This window comes from Leucopleurus acutus, assembly GCF_964270905.1.
Source record: "Leucopleurus acutus genome assembly, chromosome: 4".
Lineage (NCBI taxonomy): Eukaryota > Metazoa > Chordata > Mammalia > Artiodactyla > Delphinidae > Leucopleurus > Leucopleurus acutus.
Window position 1 is genome coordinate 124417228 of NC_139146.1, and position 20457 is coordinate 124437684.

Genomic DNA, 20457 nt, shown 5'->3' on the forward strand with positions numbered 1-20457 from the left:
GGTTTGCCAGGGAATTTAGATGCAAAATTGCTGGTTTTCTGGCTTTGGCTTTATGGGTGTTTGAGATACACATTAGCATTTCCTGAGTCTCACGCACCTTCACAAGTTTTGTAGAAAATTTTGGTTTACTGGAAATCTCAGTGTTTTTAATGAAGCCAGATCTGTTAAGCCAGTGGTTATGTAAATGCATGTGAATTTGGGTGTATGCATGTGTTTCTGAACATATTTTTCCTAAATCTTTTTTTTTTTTTTTTTGCTTATTGGGTTAAGACAATGAAAAAGGATTATGCACAAGAATTAAATGATGTAGTCAAGATTTTAACATAACTGGCATCATATTGGAATTTATGAATGGTTTACTTTATAGTCTGTATTTTTAAAAATATTATAGCATTACTTAATACTAGAAAGGTTAACATACGTTTTCTAGCATTCTACAATGTAGTTTTAAAAAATGTAAGCCTAACAGCATTGTTTGGCATTCAAAACCCATAGGAATTTGAGCACTGAATGTTTATGATGTATGACTCACACTGGTTCTAACGGGAGTTTTTTCTTGTATTAAAAGGGAAAAAACAACTACCACTTTTTAACTAAGATATTAAAACTGCTGCAGCATTTGGTGCCAACAACAAGAGCTCCATTGTTAGTGGGAAAAGATCTATCCCTAGGGGTACCTCTCCCCCAGTCCTGGGAGGAAAGGGTGCCCCAGCAGGGAAGATGACTCAGTTCTGGTGATGCATTGGCTCATTCATGGTGAATACAAAATAATTCAACAGCACATCACCGTACAAAAATGTTGAATTCTATAGTGAAATCTTATTCTCTATCCCATAAAAAATGTATTCTGTATCTGGATTTATCTTGAACAAACTCTACATCTGGTTTCCCAGAAACTGTCTCATGCTGGATGCATAACCCCACCCAACAGCCTGCTCTCGGAGCAAAGGAGAAACACTACCATGACAGTATTTCATCTATTTCATTGAATCTAAGACACTATTAATTGTAAGAAGCATCTAACTTCAGATATATTAAAATTTGGGGAAAAAATGTGTCTTAGAATTAATGAAAAAATTAAACAGAAAAAAAGGACTACTCACCCAGAGACAATCACTATTAAAACTTTGAAATATAATCCTATTTCATTTAATACATGGTGTTTTGATTATATGATTGTCTAATTTTCTGCCTGCCTTTTAAGCTGTGAACTCATGGATTCAGAACATATTTTACTTGCTTTTATCCCAGGTCCCTAAGATAATGCAAGCTATGACATAGGAGTTTAGTAAATTTTTTTGACTATATGATTTGAGAAACCAGAACATCTGTGAAATAGGCTGCTACAAGCTGCCTTCACTCTTCAGAACTCATTTATTTGTTTATTTCTCCATTCAATCAGCAAGGTACAATCCTGTTTTTCCTTTAGGAATGTTTGAGTTGTGTAGGCATTGTACAGTTGAGGAGTTACATGAAAAAATATTTTCATAAAAAGTAAATCTGAAAACAACACTCCCTTGGTCAGAATTCTTAATTAATTCCTCATGGTTTTGAGGATGAAGTTCTCTTCTCTTTTGGCTTAACAATTAGGCACTTTAATAAGTGACTGTAGCTTTCCTCTCTATTCTCAACTCCTATCACTCGCCTGCCTTTACGGTAGGACAGGGTTATGCAAACTTTTCTCTGTAAAGGGCAAGACAGTGAATGTTTTAGGTTTTGTAGGCTCTACAGTCTCTACTACTTAATTCTGATGTTGGAGCAAGACAACAGCAATAGATAATGCATAAAGAATTGAGCATGGCTGGGTTTCAGCAGAACTTCACAAAATCACAGGGGTAGGCTGTATTTGTCCAGTGGGTTTGCCAACCACTGGTCTGACAGATATATCTAATTAAGACATCTAAGTTTCTTACAATTTTCTGATCATCAGATCCAATTATGATGTCATCACGGTAGTAGATCAGTGTGATGATCTACTGGATGCTGAGATGATCTTTATCTCTGCTGAGTAGATGATGGCTGGTAGTGGAAGAGTTTACATAAAGATGTACCATTGTTCCTGCTGGATGAAAGCAGATCACTTGTGATAGTCCTTACAAATTGGTATAGAGTGTTGGTTCTCATTTCAGTTACTGTGTTCTTCAACTGTTTGGTTGTTCTTTATATTTCTAACTCTTTGTTTAAAACTTCTTATAACTTCTTGCTCTGTGCATCCATTCAATTCCCAAGTTCTTAGATCATCTTTACAGTCATTACTCTGAACTCTTTCTCAGGTAGATTGCCTATCTACATGTTGCTTAGTTATTCTTCTGGGGTTTTATCTTGGTCCTTCATCTGGAACATATTCCTTTGTTGTCTCATTTTGTCTAAATTTTTTTGTATTTTAATATATGTTTTGTTTCTCAACCTTGGAGAAATGGCCCTCTGTAGGGGATGTCCTATATGTCTCAGCAGTACAGTCTCCTTTCATGACCCAAGGGCCAGAGACCAGCTGGTCCCAGGGTAGGTTCTGACCTGTGTTTGTGGACTCGGTTCTGCAGGCCTGCCTTCTTCTGGCAAGAAAACTGCCCTCCCCCCTGGTGGATGAGGCTGGTCTAGAGGCTTGTGCAGGCTTCCTAGTGGGAGGGGCCAGTGCCTATGTAATAGGGAAGAACCTTTTGTATTCTATTGCAAGTTAATCACTAAAGGAATGTTGCCTAAAAGCTTAAATTATACATAATGACCCAACTCTCAGAACCCTGCCTTCCAGGTAATGAGCATTAAGCTAAAATACCTTTGTTTAGCTCACAGGAAACATCCTGACCAGGTAGGTCCACCAGTGAATGACTGCAGGGAGGAAGAAATTAACACATCCCCTCTGGAGGCTAATGGGAACCAGGAAGTGTTTGACTTTACTCCCTCCCCTTTTAGTGTAAAAGAAGCCTGAATTCTACCTCAGGCAAGATGGTTCTTTGGGGCACAAGCCCTCCATCTTCTCAGTTTTCTGGCTTTCCAAATAAAGTCATTACTCCTTATCCCAACAATTTGTCTCTCAATTACTGGCCTGTTGTGCGGCTAGCGGTATGAACTTAGACTTGGTAACACTTGTCTACTGGTGGGTGGAGTTGGGTCTTGTCCCTCTGGTGGTCAGGAGTGTCAAGGAGTATGTCTAGAGGCAGCTGTGGGCTCAGGAAGTCTTTAGGCAGTGTGTTTGCTGATGGGCAGAGCTGTGTTCCCACCCTGTTGGTTGTTTGGCCTGAGGCATCCCAGCACTGGATCCTGCAGGCTACTGGGTGAGGTCAGGTCTTGGTGCCAAAATGCTGGCCTCCAGGAGAGCTCATGCTGATGAATACTCCCTGGTACATGCACCACCAGTGTCCCTGTCCTCAGAGTGAACCACATCTGCCCACCCTCCCTCCATCTCCCTCCATCCAGGAGACCCTTCAAGATCAGCAAGTAGGTCTGACCCAGGGTCCTATGAAGTCACTGCTTTTGCAGTCCTCCAAGAGTAGAGTCTCTGTTTCCCCCAGTCCTGTGGAGTTCCTGCAATCAAGAACTGCTGGCCTTCAAAGCCAAATGCTCTGGGGGTTCAATCCTCTATATTCCAGACCTCCAGGCTGGGGAGCCTGATATGGGCCTCAGAACTCTCACTCCTGTGGGAGAACTTCTGCAATATAATTGTTCTCCAGTTTGTTGGTTGCCTACCTGAGGGGTATGGAATTTGATTATATCATGAATCCTCCCCTCCTACCATCTCACTGTGGTTTCTTCTTTATGTCTTTGGATGCAGAATGTCTTTTTTTATAGGTTCCAGTCTTTTATCGATGGTTGTTCAGAGTTAGTTGTGATTTTGGTGTGCTCATGAGAGGAGGTGAGCTCAAGGTTCTTCTACTCTGCCATCTTGTCCAGAAAGTTCGAGAGTGTTGGTACTCAAAAGGTGGTCCCCGAGACCAGTGGCACCATCGTCCACAGCCTACACAGAGGGCAACTACCAGAGGGCATTTAAAGGATGCTGGTGTCCCTCTAACCAATGGCTTTCCCAGGGTCTTTATGAAGGGAGAATACTCTGAACTGTTGGTAAATGTAGTTAGAGGAGGGTGGTGGGCATGTCATGATAAATGGTAAATTTACCATTGGTAAATCCATCCTAATGTTCTTCTCCATTTCCTTAAGCTTTTTGATTCCTTTCTGTATAGTATGCAAGGGAAGATCTGGCATCTCAATCTCAATGATGATAGACCACTATTGAATGCAGCCAATCAAAAGAAACTGTCAAGGGAAATAACTAAAAGAGCTAGCACATTAAATTCAGAATCTCTGGTAGGAACACCACATCAATAAATCCAGCTGAAACCAAAGTACTATTTTATCTTCCTGGGTTTCACATCCTTAGAATTGATTTCCACACATTTTCCACAGATTTATTCAATATAAGTTAGAAAAATCTTGCTATTATTTTAAAACTATAAGCTGTCTCTAATTGAGTCATATTTGCATGTAACTGCCTGCAGTATGTTGAGATCTGACTCTGGTTGTAGGTCTTCTCGTGAATAGGTATCCCCTTGCAAGAAGTTACCTGTTATATATCTGTTGCTCAATTTGGTTCTGATCTTCAGAGAGATTAATTTGGGGGCTTCCTTAGAAGTTTTTCGGTTTTTTGACTATGACTTGAGCTGCGACTTTAAAGACTCAGCTTATAATTTTCTTTCTGTAAGTTCCCATTGCATTCAGAGACAGCCAGTTCACATCATACTTCTTTTACTATCCCATGGCCAAAGTCAGCCCCACTTGGTCCTCTAAGGAATAGAAATCCTTTAATAGTCAGTTCATCACAATCAAACACAGGTGATAATTTAAATGATCATGGTACCATTGCAAATGAGAAATTACTAGTGTTCCATTTCCTGTGGGCAGGGAACCCAGCACTGCCTTTAAGGCCAAAGGCATAACCAAATCAATCTCAGAATCCCTAATACCTGGGATCCAATCCTGGTGCCAAGTACCGTATCAATCATGTGCAGTCAGGAAAACCAGCTATTACAATACAGGTGTTGGAAGGCTGAATAAACAGAAAGGGAATCCTGAAGTAACCCAGAAAAAAATAACGGTAGGAAGCAGCTACCATCCCTAATCCCTGGAAACAAGGAGAATAGGTCGAGATTATCGGAATCTAGGAAAAAAATGAGAGGAGGGGCCTTGCAGAGCCTGGTCTGGGAGTGCCAAAATAGACAGAAAGTTGTGAGCAGTTTCTGCACTAGAAGAAATGGCGTTGCTGACAGAGAAAATAAGAAAACAGGAAGAAGAAGTCCCATCTGCTCTCCTCTGACCTCAGTCTCCCTCGAGGGTCCCTTTGTGGCAGATCCTAAGAGGGGCTCAGCTGGCAAAGGAGATTCTGCACAGCTGTGATGTGCAGATTCCCTAGCCCCAGCATCGCAGGGCGGAATGGGGAAGAACGGATTCAGAGCTGAGTCACAACAGTTTAATAACTAGTACACCATGTAGAGAACAGAGGGAGGAGCTGGCAGAGGGAACAGCAACTACAAAGGCCCCAACAGAAAGACACTTAGCATGTTCAGAGAGCAGAAGTGAAGCCCGTGGGCCAGGAATATAGTGCAGGAGCAAGTATATGAGAAGAGCTTGAGTCCACATCACATGAGACTTTGTAGACTGCGGTATGGAGTTTGGTTTCTATTTTGAGTGCATTCAAACACTTTCTTCCTTCTTACTTGTTAAATCCTATTTATCTTTAGGGTCTAAGCTTATACAGAAAGCAACACATACTCACTCAGTTATGTCTTACCACGTGGAATTGTAATTGTCTGCTTACTTCTCTGGATCCAGTGCTACACTATAAGCACTGTGAGAGCAAAGAATGTGTCTTCTTGCCAGCAGTTATATCCTTAGCACCTGGCATGGTATCTTGGCACCCGCAATCACTCTCTCTATATGTTTATTGAATAAGATAATAAATGAACAAACTATCTACCTGTAATAAGTCTTCCCTGATCCCTTTCCTCAGTGATTTCACATATTCCCCCACACCATCTCCCTCACTAGAGGGGAACTCTGAGGACCAAGATAATTACTCATTATTCAATGGTATCTTTCCAGTGCCTGGCACTTGGTAAATGTGCACTGCATAAATAAACACATAAGTGAATGAATCAATCAACCAAATAACTGGCGCTCAATACATATGTGTCATCTGCATATAGGTGGAAACTGAAGTCAGTGAAGTGGGAAAGAGGTGGAATGAATTCCTTCCTCCCTCCTTCCCTCTCCCCTTCTCTCCCTGCCTTCCTCTCTCTCTCTTTGTTCCTTCCTTTCTGTGTTTTTTAACATCAGTCAGCAATACCTGAAGCCAAGAGAAAACAAGTCAACTAAACATGGTCAGTAGATCTTACAACCAGAAGCTTACTGGTGACTGTAGAAAGAATAACTAGATACGGCAATGGTTTCAAGCTAGCTGCAGAGAATTTTAAAAAGATGCTTGGCTATAAAGAGGAGGAAAAAAGTCTTGTTTCTTACAGCTAAAATATAATTTAAGGAAAAATTATAAATGGGAAAGATTAGAACTGACAGGAAAATTTCAAGAGGGTATTTGAAGAATTACTTTTGCCATTGAGACACAAAGCAGGAGGTAGAGTTGAATACAGATGCAGAAAGTTGAGGGAGCTTTTTCCCAATGCCTCCATTTTCTCTAGGAAATAGGAAGGGAAATGATTTGTGAGAGTGAACCAGGGGGTGGTCAGGTAGAAGAAATGAATAGGAGAGGGGTGACCAAGGAGATCTGGAAAGATTGCCAGATGACAGTAACATTTCAGTGGCCTCCATCTATGCTTTTGTGAAGTTTTCTCCAGCCCCAGTTATCTGCTGGATATTCCAGGAGGACAGAGAGATGGCTGGAATGAATCTGGACTGAGGTTTTGCTGGCCTTCTTTGGTAAAAAGCCACAGTACCTGAGGAAATTTGCAAGGTTGCCAAAGTGTTAATTCATGGGGCTGGACTGAAGAGGAAAAGAAATGAACTGAAGAGGGGTATCCTAGAGTAGGAGGAAGCAAGAAGTCATAAGGCTGTAGATCTTGAGGTCTAAGAACAGATATATGTATGTGTACACACACACATACACACACACACACACACACACACACACACATCCTTTGGTGTGTTGTAAGTGTATCACTGAATATTTTCAGATCCAGATTTCCAATTTTCTTAGTAAGGTGATGGAATTAGACTCAGTAATCTCTATTTTACTTTTATTTTCTTGGTTCTCAAGTTTGATGATGTGTTTAATCCAGAGGATTATAAGTGTGTGAGGAGGAAGAAGCAAGGCACTAATTGAATTCTAAAAGAGCCATAGTATAATATTTTAAATTTAGCTCACATTATTTAAGTTGTGAAGGGTGCAAAGTTTGGAGTGTGAAATCATATATGTGCAAACTACAGTTATAAATAAAGATCTCATTTATCCTTAATAATATACTAGGAGGATTGAAGGTGAGTAGATTGTTACCTTAGGGATCAAAGCCATATAGAATAATAGAAATGATAAAATCTGAAAGTTTCTAAAACGTAAGGGGAATATTGGATACAAACGTAAAGCACATTAGAGAATAAGTAGACCAATAGGAGGAAGGGAAACTGAAAAGATTTGAGTTTATGTTTAAGCATGTGAAGACATTTTCTAGATTTGACAAGTGTTAGGAGTTTAAACTGTATAATATATAATATGTGTAATATATAATATGTATAATGTGTAATAACATATTATAAATGAGTGGATTATTGAAAAATTAAGGGTCCAAAAATTAAAAGATGCTGTTCTCCATGAAAGCTTCCTGCAGGTAGGGGCCATACCTGTTGGATTCACCACTCTCTCTTTGGCAAACAGCACTGTGCTTGGCACCTAGTTATGCTCACCAAATATTTGAGGAACAAAGAAATTAGATCTAAGTTGGTATAGTCCCCATTTTCATAATGTAGGATGAGATAGGTATAACAAATTTTATCAATCTGGAATTTTTAAAAATTCTGTCTTGACCAAAGAAGAGATTAAGGTCATTATGAGATCAAAGTAATCACTATGAGTATTAAATAATCATTAATGTAATAATATGCCTAATGACAGAATAAATTTTCTGGTGACCTCTGATTATACCATATCAAATACTTTGATCCTGCCTTATTAGACTTTTTTCTCAAGGTTATTAAAATGCCTGCAGATAATCCCAAATATCCTTTCTCTTTCAAGTGACATAGTAAGAAGTCATGTATATTTATTCTTGTATAAAACTGGCATTATATTCCACTTTTCCAGTACTCAGTTCTATATTGTATCTACTAGATCACAGCAGATGAAAATTTAATTTTTAAGACAGGCAAGATGGAAATGTGTAATTGGAGTTTTTTGTTAAGTCCAAAGAAGAGTGTTTCATCATTTATTAAAGTGTAAATCATATATGCTAAGTACTATGTCTGTACCTAGATACTCGTCAGTGAAGAAAAGAACATAGGAAAATGATTGAAAGGAACTGGTGTGAAGTGCAAATAAGCTGCAATGTCATGGGATAAACTCGTTCAAGTTAATGGTATGAGAGATCTTCATACCCAGTGATGGAAATGATGTGACACTTTTCTCTGAAGGGAAATGAAACTGCAGAAATATAGGAAGAATTATTTTCAAAATGCATAATAATGTGGTACCACATTTCTCACTTCAGATAACAGACTGAATGCTAAGTAGAAAACAAAATGAACCAAAAATACACATGTGAGCAATTCTACATGCTCACCTCCTGTGCTAGAGAATGAACAGAGTAACATAACTGGGCACAAGCATTTTTGTTTGTTTGTTTGTGTTTATTTATTTATTTATTTTAAAATCTTTTCTAGAGTATAATTGCTTTACAATGGTGTGTTACTTTCTGCTTTATAACAAAGTGAATCATTTATACATACACATATATCCCCATATCTCTTCCCTCCTGCATCTCCCTCTCTCCCACCCTCACTATACCACCCCTCTAGGTGGTCACAAAGCACCGAGCTGATCTCCCTGTGCTATGCGGCTGCTTCCCACTAGCTATCTGTTTTACATTTGGTAGTGTATATATGTCCATGCCACTCTCTCACTTTGTCCCAGCTTACCCATCCCCCACTCCATATCTTCAAGTCCATTCTCTAGTAGGTCTATGTCTTTATTCCCATCTTGCCCCTAGATTCTTCATGAACATTTTTTTTCTAAGATTCCATAGATATGTGTTAGCATACGGTATTTGTTTTTCTCTTTCTGACTTACTTCACTCTGTATGATAGACTCTAGGTCTATCCATCTCACTACAGATAACTCAATTTCGTTTCTTTCTATGGCTGAATAATATTCCATTGTATATATGTGCTACATCTTCTTTATCCATTCATCTGTTGATGGACACTTAGGTTGCTTCCATGTCTTGGCTATTGTAAATAGAGCTGCAAAGAACATTGTGGTACATGACTCTTTCTGAATTATGGTTTTCTCAGAGTATATGTCCAGTAGTGGGATTGCTGGGTCGTATGGTAGTTCTATTTAAAAAATTTTAAGGAACCTCCATACTGTTCTCCATAGTGGCTGTATCAATTTACATTCCCACCAACAGTGCAAGAGGGTTCCCTTTTCTCCACACCTTCTCCAGCATTTATTTTTGTAGATTTTTTTGATGATGACCATTCTAACCAGTGTGAGGTGATATCTCATTGTAGTTTTGATTTGCATTTCTCTAAAGATTAGTGATGTTGAGCATCCTTTCATGTGTTTGTTGGCAATCTGTATATCTTCTCTGGAGAAATGCCTATTTAGGTCTTCTGCCCATTTTTGGATTTTTTTTTTCTTTTTGATATTGAGCTGCATGAACTGCTTGTAAATTTTGAAGATAAATCCTTTCTCAGTTGCTTCATTTGCAAATATTTTCTCCCATTATGAGGGTTGTCTTTTCATCTTGTTTATGATTTCCTTTGCAGAGCAAAAGCTGTTAAGTTTCATTAGGCCCCATTTGTTTATTTTTGTTTTTATTTCCATTTCTCTAGGAGGTAGGTCAAAAAGGATCTTGCTGTGATTTATGTCATGGAGTGTTCTGCCTATGTTTTCCTCTAAGAGTTTAATAGTGTCTGACCTTGCATTTAGTACTTTAATCCATTTTGAGTTTATTGTTGTGTATGGTGTTAGGGAGTGTTCTAATTTCATTCTTTTACATGTAGCTGTCTAGTTTTCCCAGCACCATTTATTGAAGACGCTGTCTTTTCTCCACTGTATATTCTTGCCTCCTTTATCAAAGATAAGGTGACCATATGTGCATGGGTTTATCTCTGGGATTTCTATCCTGTTCCATTGATCTATATTTCTGTTTCTGTGCCAGTGCCATACTGTCTTGATTACTGTAGATTTTTAGTATAGTCTGAAGTCTGGGAGCCTGATTTCTCCAGCTCCATTTTTCTTTCTGAAGATTGCTTTGGCTATTCGCGGTCTTTTGTGTTTCCATACAAATTCTGAGATTTTTTATTCTACTTCTAGAACAATGCCAGTGGTAGTTTGATAGGGATTGCATTGAACCTGTAGATTGCTTTAGGTAGTAGAGCCATGTTCACAATGTTGATTCTTCCAATCCAAGAACATTGTATATCTCTCCATCTGTTTTTATCATGTTTAATTTCTTTCATCAGTGTCTTATAATTTTCGGCATACAGGTCTTTTTTCTACTTAGGTAGGTTTATTACTAGATAATTCATTCTTTTTGTTGCAGTGGTAAATGGGAGTGTTTTCTTAATTTCACTTTCAGATTTTTCATCATTAGTGTATAGGAATGCAAGAGATTTCTGTGCAGTAATTTTGTATCCTGCTACTTGACCAAATTCATTGATTAGCTCTAGTAGTTTTCTGGTAGCATCTTTAGGATTCTCTATGTGTAGTATCATGTCATCTGCAAACAGTGAGAGTTTTACTTCTTCTTTTCAGATTTGGATTCCTTTTATTTCTTTTTCTTCTCTGAATGCTGTGGCAAAACTTCCAAAACTATGTTGAATAATAGTGGTGAGAGTGGGCAACCTTGTTTTTTTTCTGATCTTAGTGGAAATGGTTTCAGTTTTTCACCATTGAGGACGATGTTGGCTGTGGGTTGTCATATGTGGCCTTTATTATGTTCAGGTAAGTTCCCTCTATGCCTACTTTCTTCAGGGTTTTTATCATAAATAGGTGTTGAATTTTGCCGAAAGATTTCTCTGCATCTATTGAGATAATTGTATGGTTTTTCTCCTTCAATTTGTTAATATGGTGTTTCACATTGATTGATTTGTGCACATTGAAGAATCCTTGCATTCCTGTTATAAATCCCACTTGATCATAGTGTATGATCCTTTTAATGTCCTTCTTGGATTCTGCTTCCCATTATTTTGTTGAGGATATTTGCCTCTATGTTCATTAGTGATATTGGGCTGTAGTTTTCTTTCTTTGTGACATCTTTGTCTGCTTTTGGTATGAGGGTGATAGTGGCCTCATAGAATATGTTTGAGAGTATTCCTCACTCTGCTATATTTTGGAAGAGTTTGAGAAGGATAGGTGTTATCTCTTCTGTAAATGTTTGATAGAAGTCAGCTGTGAAGCCATCTGGTCCTGAGCTTTTTCTTGTTGGAAGATTTTTAATCATAGTTTCAATTTCACTGCTTGTGATTGGTCTGTTCATATTTTCTATTTCTTCCTGGTTCAGTTTCAGAATGTTGTGCCTTTCTAACAATTTGCCCATTTCCTCCAGGTTTTCGATTTTTTTGGCATATAGTTGCTTGTAGTAATCTCTCATGATGCTTTGTATTTCTGCAGTGTCAGTTGTTACTTCTTTTTCATTTGTAATTCTTTTGATTTGAATCTTCTCTCTTTATTTCATGATGAGTTTGGCTACTGGTTTATCAATTTTGTTTATCTTCTTAAAGAGCCAGCTTTAGGTTTTATTGATCTTTGCTATTTTTTCCTCCTTTCTTTTTCATTTATTTCTGACCTGATCTTTGTGATTTCTTTCCTTCTGCTAACTTTGGGGTTTTTTTGTTCTTCTTTCTCTAATTGTTCTAGGTGTAAGGGTAGGTTGTTTGTTTGACATGTTTCTTACCTCTTAAGGTAGGATGCTATTGCTATAAACTTCCCTGTTAGAACTGCTTTTGCTGCATCCCATAGGTTTTGGACTGTCGTGTTTTCATTGTCATTTGTTTCTAGGTATTTTTTGATTTCCTCTTTGATTTCTTCAGTGATCACTTCGTTATTAAGTAGTATATTGTTTAGCCTCCATGTGTTTGTATTTTTTACAGATCTTTTCCTGTTATTGATATCTATTCTCATAGTGTTGTGGTCGGAAAAGAGACTTGATATTACTTCAATTTTCTTAAATTTACCAGGGCTTCATTCGTGACCCAAGATATGATCTATCCTGGAGAGTGTTCCATGAAGCACTTGAGAAGAAAGTGTATTCTGTTGTTTTTGGATGGATAGTCCTATAAATATCAATTAAGTCTATCTTGTTTAATGTATCATTTAAAGCTTGTGTGTACTTATTTATTTTCATGTTGGATGATCTGTCCATTGGTGAGAGTGGGGTGTTAAAGTCCCCTACTATGATTGTCGTACTGTTGATTTCCCCTTTTATGGCTATTAGTATTTGCCTTATGTATTGAGGTGCTCCTGTGTTGGGTGCATAAATATTTACAATTGTGATAAATTGTAAATTTATAACATTTCTTCTTCTTGGATTTCTTCTTCTTGGATTGATCCCTTGATCATTATGTAGTGTCCTTCATTGTCTCTTGTAATAGTTTTTGTTTTAAAGTCTTTTTTTGTCTGATATGAGAATTGCTACTCCAGCTTTCTTTTGATTTCCATTTGCATGGAATATCTTTTCCATCCCCCACTTTCAGTCTGTATTTGTCCCTAGGTCTGAAGTGGGTCTCTTGTAGACAGCATATCTATGGGTCTTGTTTTTGTATCCTTTCAACCAGTCTATGTCTTTTGGTTGGAGCATTTAAGCTTTTACATTTAAGGTAATTAAATGTAAATTAATTCCTATTAATGTTCCTATTTCCATTATCCATTATCCTATTCCTATTTCCATTATCTTAATTGTTTTGGGTTTCCTATTCCTATTTCCTATTCCTATTCCTATTTCTATTGTTTTGGGTTTGTTATTGTAGGTCTTTTTAATTGTAATTGTCTTTGTAATTGTTTTGGGTTTGTTATTGTAGGTCTTTTCCTTCTCCTGTGTTTCCTGCCTAGAGAAGTTCCTTTAGCATTTGTTGTAAAGCTGGTCTGGTGGTGCTGAACTCTCTTAGCTTTTGCTTCTCTGTAAAGCTTTTAATTTCTCCATCAAATCTGAATGAGATCCTTGCTGGGTAGAGTAATCTTGGTTGTGTTTTTCTCCCCTTCATCACTTGAAATGTGTCCTGCCACTCCATTCTGGCTTGGAGAGTTTCTGCTGAAAGTTCAGCTGTTAACCTTATGGGAATTCCCTTATATATTATTTGTTGTTTTTCCCTTGCTGCTTTTAATATTTTTTCTTTGTATTTATTTTTTGATAGCTTGATTAATATGTATCTTGGCGTGTTTCTCCTTGGATTTATCCTGTATGGGACTCTCTGTGCTTCTTGGACTTGATTAACTATATCCTTTCCCATATTAGGGAAGTTTTTAACTATAATCCCTTCAAATATTTTCTCAGTCCCTTTCCTTTACTCTTCTTCTTCTGGGGCCTCTATAATTCAAATGTTTGTGTGTTTAATGTTGTCCCAGAAGTCTCTGAGACTGTCCTCAATTCTTTTCATTGTTTTTTCTTTATTCTGCTCTGCACTAGTTATTTCCACTATTTTATCTTCCAGGTCACTTATCCGTTCTTCTGCCTCAGTTATTCTGCTATTGATCCCTTCTAGAGAATTTTTAATTTCATTTATTGTGTTGTTCATCACTGGTTGTTTGCTCTTTAGTTCTTCTAGGTTCTTGTTAAACATTTCTTGTATTTTCTCCATTCTATTTCCAAGATTTTGTATCATCTTTACTATCATTATTCTGAATTATTTTTCAGGTAGACTGCCTATTTCCTCTTCATTTGTTAGGTCTGTGGGTTTTTACATTTCTCCTTCATCTGCTGTGTGTTTCTCTGTCTTCTCATTTTTCTTAATTACTGTGTTTGTTGTCTCCTTTTCACAGGCTGCATGTTTGTAGTTTCCATTGTTTTTGGTGTCTGCCCCCAGTGGGTAAGATTGTGTAGGCTTCCTGGTGGAGGGGACTAGTACCCGTGTTCTTGTGGATGAGGCTGGATCTTGTCTTCTGTTGGGCAGGTCCATGTCTGGTGGTGTGTTTTGGGGTGTCTGTGACCTTCTTATGATGTTAGGCAGCCTCTCTGCTAATGGGTGGGGTTGTGTTCCTGTGTTGGTAGTTGTTTGGCATAGGGTGTCCAGCACTGGAGTTTGCTGGTTGTTGACTGGAGCTGGGTCTTGGCATTGAGATGGAGATCTCTGGGAGGTTTTCACCATTTCATATTACATGGAACTGGAAGGTCTTTTGTGGACCAATGTCCTGAACTTGGCTCTCCCATCTTAGAGGCAGAGCCCTGACCCCTGGCTGGAGCACCAAGAGCCTGTCATACACACGGCTCAGAATAAAAGGGAGAAAAAAAAGTAAGAAAGAAAGAAAGAAGGAGATAAAATAAAATGGAATAAAGTTATTAAAATAAAAAAATAGTTTTTAAAAAAATTTTTTAAAGTAATAAAAGAAAAAGCAAGAAGAGAGCAACCAAAAGACAAATCCACGAATGATACCGAATGCTAAAAACTATACTAAAACACAAACAAAAACAAAAACGGACACACAGAACCCTAGGACAAATGGTAAAAGCAAAGCTATACAGACAAAATCACACTCAGAAGCATACACATACACACTGACAAGAAAGAAAAAGGGAAAAAGATATATATATCGATATATATATATCGATATATCTATATCTATATCTATATCTATATCTATATATATATATATATCGATATATATATATCGTTGCTCCCAAAGTCCACCTCCTCAATTTGGGATGACTTGTTGTCTATTCAGGTATTCCACAGACGCAGGGTACATCAAGATGATTGTGCAGATTTAATCCGCTGCCCCTGAGGCTGCTGGGAGAAATTTCCCTTTCTCTTCTTTGTTCGCTCAGCTCCTGGGGTTCAGCTTTGGATTTGACACTGCCTCTGCGTGTAGGTCACCGGAGGGCATCTGTTCTTCGCTCAGACAGGATGGGGTTAAAGGAGCAGCTGCTTCGGGGCTCGGGCTCACTCAGGGTTGGGGAAGGGAGGGGTACGGATGCGGGGCGAGCCTGCGGCAGCAGAGGCCAACGTGACGTTGCACCAGCCTGAGGCACACCGTGTGTTCTCTCAGGGAAGTTTTCCCTGGATCATGGGACCCTGCAGTGGCGGGCTGCACAGGATCCCAGGAGGGGAGGTGTGGAGAGTGACCTGTGCTTGCACACAGGCTTCTTGGTGGCGGCAGCAGCAGTCTTAGCGTCTCATGCCCGTCTCTGGGGTCCGCGCTGATAGCCGCAGCTCGCGCCCGTCTCTGGAGCTCCTTTAAGCGGCGCTCTTAATCCCCTCTCCTCGCGCACCAGGAAACACAGAGGCAAGAAAATGTCTCTTGCCTCTTTGGCAGCTCCAGACATTTTCCCGGACTCCCTCCCGGCTAGCTGTGATGCACTAGCCCCTTTCAGGCTGTGTTCACGCAGCCAACACCAGCCCTCTCCCTGGGATCCGACCTCCGAAGCCCGATCCTCAGCTCCCAGCCTCCACCCGTCCCGGCGGGTGAGCAGAGAAGCCTCTCGGGCTGGTGAGTGCCAGTCGGCACCAATCCTCTGTGCGGGAATCTCTCCGTTTTGCCCTCTGCACCTCTGTTGCTGCGCTCTCCTCCATGGCTCCGTAGCTTCCCCCCTCCGTCACCCATAGTCACTGCCTGCAAAGGGGCTTCCTAGTGTATGGAAACCTTTCCTCCTTCACAGCTCCCTCCCTATTGCAGGTCCCGTCCCTATTCTTTTGTGTCTGTTTTTTTCTTTTTTCTTTTGCCCTACCCAGGTACGTGGGGAGTCACTTGCCTTTTGGGAGGTCTGAGGTCTTCCGCCTGCATTCAGTAGGTGTTCTGTAGGAGTTGTTCTACATGTAGATGTATTTCTGATGTATTTGTGGGGAGGAGGGTGATCTCCACATCTTACTCTTCCTCTATCTTGAAGCTCTTTGGGCACAAGCTTTTAAACAGAGGGTCCACCTACAGAAATTGCCATTTGCCCTGCAAGCTTATAATGATGCCATTAAATCACAATTAGGTGTTAGCAGGAGTAATTAGGAATATGTTATAGGGTTGCACACTCATAAGAAATTTTTTATGGGAGGGAGAAAATCTTAAGCATTCACTGTGGGAAGGATTTTTGAAAATCCAGCATTTCAGCCAGGAGACTTTTATTTAGCAAGACCAGCCAAAGAGTTGTTGTAAATTTTTGTTTTTGTTTCTGACCTTAATTTGAAGGTTACGTGTCTTGCCTTTTTTAATCTATGGCCTAACATGTTCATAGGAAAAAGGAGAAGAGACAGATGGATTCCAAGGGGATAATGGCTGAGTTTTTCCTCTGTATTTTCCTTTAGGAATCAATTCCAAGCTTCAGTTTGAAATCATGCCAGGTGCTTTATTCGGGTTGTTCGAGATAAATCCTGACACTGGGGAGGTGGTGACAACCACCACACTTGACAGAGAAGTTCAGGAAGTCCTCACCCTTCGAGGTAAGGGATCCCTTGACTGTGCTAAACAAACAAAAACAGGCAGCAGGCCATTGAGAGGGGAAATTTTACATTTCAGTAGGTTGTCTTTAAATAAAATATTATTGACCCAGTGCTACCCGGTTAATTTGGTCTGTTGCTGTCTGGTTAGGGAAGCATATTTTAGGTATGAATTAATGGCCACCATCTGTGCCGTCTTTTGTTCCTTGTCAGTACTTGTACGTGATGGGGGAGCCCCTGCTCTGTCTGGGACTACAACAATTCTCTGCACAGTGGGAGATGAAAACGATCACGCACCAGAGATTATTGTCCCCAGGCATGACATTGAGGTTCTGGAAAACCAAGAGCCAGGGCTTGTCTACACTGTTCTGGCCTCTGATATGGATGCTGGCAATAATGGAGCTGTCAGGTATCACATAATTGGTAAGTATTATCTTTATTTAAATACCCTCCTCCCCAGGATACCAACTCGGTTGACACACACTTCATGGAGTGCATTCAGCATTTGGTATCTAGTGCAGTGTTTACAGAACGCACACCTGCTAAGAACTGATTGGTGCCCTGGGTCTCCTCTCCTCCTCCCCACAGCCACCCTGATCCAGTGCCCTCCAAACTTCTCAAAAATCTGCCCTTGACAACTCTCGCTGTTAGTAATCCACTAATATTAGTGCATGTACAGATGGAACAGATAGCTTTTGTTTTCTATTTTCACTTTTTCTCTATTTTCACTTCTCTCGTATGATCACTTATTTTTATTATTTTGAACAGTCAAGACTTTCTTTCAGGCCTAGAGGACATGAGTAGAAAAACAATTCCCAGATCTGCAGACCAATGAAACACTTCATATCTACAACAATACCCCAGAGATCAAAGTCTTTAGGAACTTCTACACTACCAATTGTGGCTAAGGACCAGGGTTTGTGTTTTTCGAAATTTCCAATCTGATATAACTGAAACTTTTGTAAAATCCAGTAAATATAAATTACTGGGAGAAAAAATCAGAGGCATACAAAATGCAAGCCCCAGTTTTTAAAAACTATTACTGTATTATGAAGACATAAGATTATTCTCTCATGTTGCTATAAAATTTTCTAAATACTTACTCTTAATTTCTTTGTATTTATCTTGTTGAGGACCAGCTACAAGCAATCCCCAAACAGCACCTGTCACCTCTCACAGCATCAAGGACATTCCTTTTGACCATTCACTTCCCTTTCCCAAATGGTCAACAGTTCCTCTCTACTGGCTTTTCCCATCAGTATTTCCAGTATTTCCCATCTTGAAAAGCATTGATGTCTCCCTTCACTCACTGTCTCTTTTCCTTCACAATCAAACTTCTTGAAAATTGTTGTCTACACTCTGGTTTCTGTGTCTTTACTTTCATTTCTTAGCCTGCTGTAAAATGTGTTCCACTGAAGTCACTCCAGTGAAACTACCCTTTCCAGAGACATAAAAGATCCCGTTGTTGCCAAATGCGTTGGATCTTTCTTAGTTCTTAATTTTTTTTTTTTTTTGCGGTACGTGGGCCTCTCACTGTTGTGGCCTCTCCCGTTGTGGAGCACAGGCTCCGGACGCACAGGCTCAGCGGCCATGGTTCACAGACCTAGCCGCTCTGCAGCATGTGGGATCTTCCCAGACCGGGGCACGAACCTGTGTCCCCTGCATCAACAGGCGGACTTTCAACCACTGCTCCACCAGGGAAGCCCTTAGTTCTTAATTTAATTGTATTGCTTTGTGTCTTTGTGCACCATGCCCTGGACACTTGGTCTCACCTTGACTTCAGAAAGCCACTTACTTTCTTTTGGTCCTTCATCTGTCTTTCTAGACAAGTCTTCCCAATGTCCTTGTTCTTCTGGTGGTTCTCTGACTTGTTAGAGTTTTCTGGATCTTTTTGGCATATCTTTTTCTTTTCTCATAGACACATTCTTTCTGGTCATTTCATCCAGTTCCTGTTTTCAGCTACCACTGGACCTCAATATCTCCCTATCTTGACTGTACCCTAGATCTAAGTCCCATTAAACGACATTTTAAAAATTGAAGTATAGTAGACTTACAGTTGCAGATGTTCAACATAATAATTCAATGTTATTATAGATTATGCTCCATACAAAGTTATTATAAAATATTGAGTATTCCCAGTGCTATGCATTACATCCTTGTAACTTATTTTATATCTAGTAGTTTGTACCCATGATTCCCCTTCACCCACTTTGCCCCTCTCCATGACTCCCAATACTATGTTAAATAGAAGTGATGAGAGTGGGAATGCTTGTCTTATTCCTGATCTTAGAAGAAAAGTTTTCAGCTTTTCAATGTTGAGTTTGATGTCAGCTGTGGGCTTGTCACGTATGGCCTTTATAATGTTGAGGTATGTTTCATCTTTACCAACTTTGATAAGAGATTTTATCATAAATGGATGTTGAGTTTGGCAAAATGCTTTTTCTATGTCAAATGAAATGTCCCCTTTTTTGATGTGGTGTAACACCTTGATTGATTTGCAGATATTGAACCATCCTTGCATCCCTGGAATAAATTTCAATTGACCATGATTAAAAATCCTTTATATGTATTGTTGAATTTAGTTTGCTAATATTTTTGTTGAGGGTTTTGCATTATGTTCATCAGGAATATTGGCCTGATAATTTATTTTTGTAGTGTCTTTGTCTGGTTTTGATATTAGGGCTTCATAGAATGAGTTTGGAAGTGTTCCCTTCTCTTCAATTTTTGGTATAGTTTGGGAAAGATAGGTATTAACTTTTCCTTAAGTGTTTGATAGAAACCCTCAAATTCTGGTGTGGTCCTACTCTGATTTGTTAGGAGTTTCTTTGTTTTGTTTTTTTTTTTTTTTTTGCATTACGCGGGCCTCTCACTGCTGTGACCTCTCCCGTTGTGGAGCACAGGCTCCAGACGTGCAGGCTCAGTGGCCATGGCTCACGGGCCCAGCTGCTCTGCGGCATGTGGGATCCTCCTGGACCGGGGCACGAACCCGTGTCCCCTGCATCGGCAGGCGGACTCTCAACAACTGCGCCACCAGGGAAGCCCCTGTTGGGAGTTTTTTGATTATTGATTCAATTTCATTACTTTGGTCTTGGAAGTGTGTATGTTTCTAGGCATTCTTCCATTTCTTCTAAGTTGTCCAATTTGCTGCTGTATACCTGTCAATAGTATTCTCTTATGATTGTATCTCTGTGATATCAGTGGTAATTTCTCCTCTTTCATTTCTAATTTTATTTACTTAGACTTTCTCTTCTTTTCTTGATGAGTCTGGCTAACAGTTTTATCAATTTTGTTTATCTTTAAAAAAAACAGCTCTTAGTTTCCTGAACTTTTCTTTTTTTTTTTTTTGGTCTCTATTTTATTTACTTCTGCTCTCATCTTTATTATTTCCTTCCTTCTGTGGACTTTGTACTTCTTTTTCTAGCTCCTTTAGATGGAAAGTTAGGTTGTTTATTTAAGATTTTTCTCATTTCTTGAGTTAGGCTTGAATTACTATAAACTTCCCTCTTAGAACTGCTTTTGCTGTGTCCCATAGATTTTGGAAAGTTGTGTTTTTCTCTTCATTCATCTCAAGGTATTTTTTTTTTATTTCCTCTTTGATTTCTTTGTTGACCCATTGGTTTTTTAGTAGTATGTTGTTTAGTCTCCACATGTTTGTGTGTT

At 39.3% G+C, this 20457-nt stretch overlaps 1 protein-coding gene across 1 annotated transcript in view; it reads left to right on the plus strand.

The window, feature by feature from the left end:
* DCHS2 (dachsous cadherin-related 2) overlaps positions 1 to 20457 on the plus strand; it is a gene marked incomplete at both ends in the record, with an annotated part of 285527 nt that overhangs the window by 192335 nt on the left and 72735 nt on the right. Inside the window, 2 exons of the mRNA XM_082837826.1 lie at positions 16666 to 16800; positions 17011 to 17220. Of these exons, the coding sequence (XP_082693952.1) occupies positions 16666 to 16800; positions 17011 to 17220 (345 nt within the window). The remainder of the gene's footprint in view (positions 1 to 16665; positions 16801 to 17010; positions 17221 to 20457) is intronic.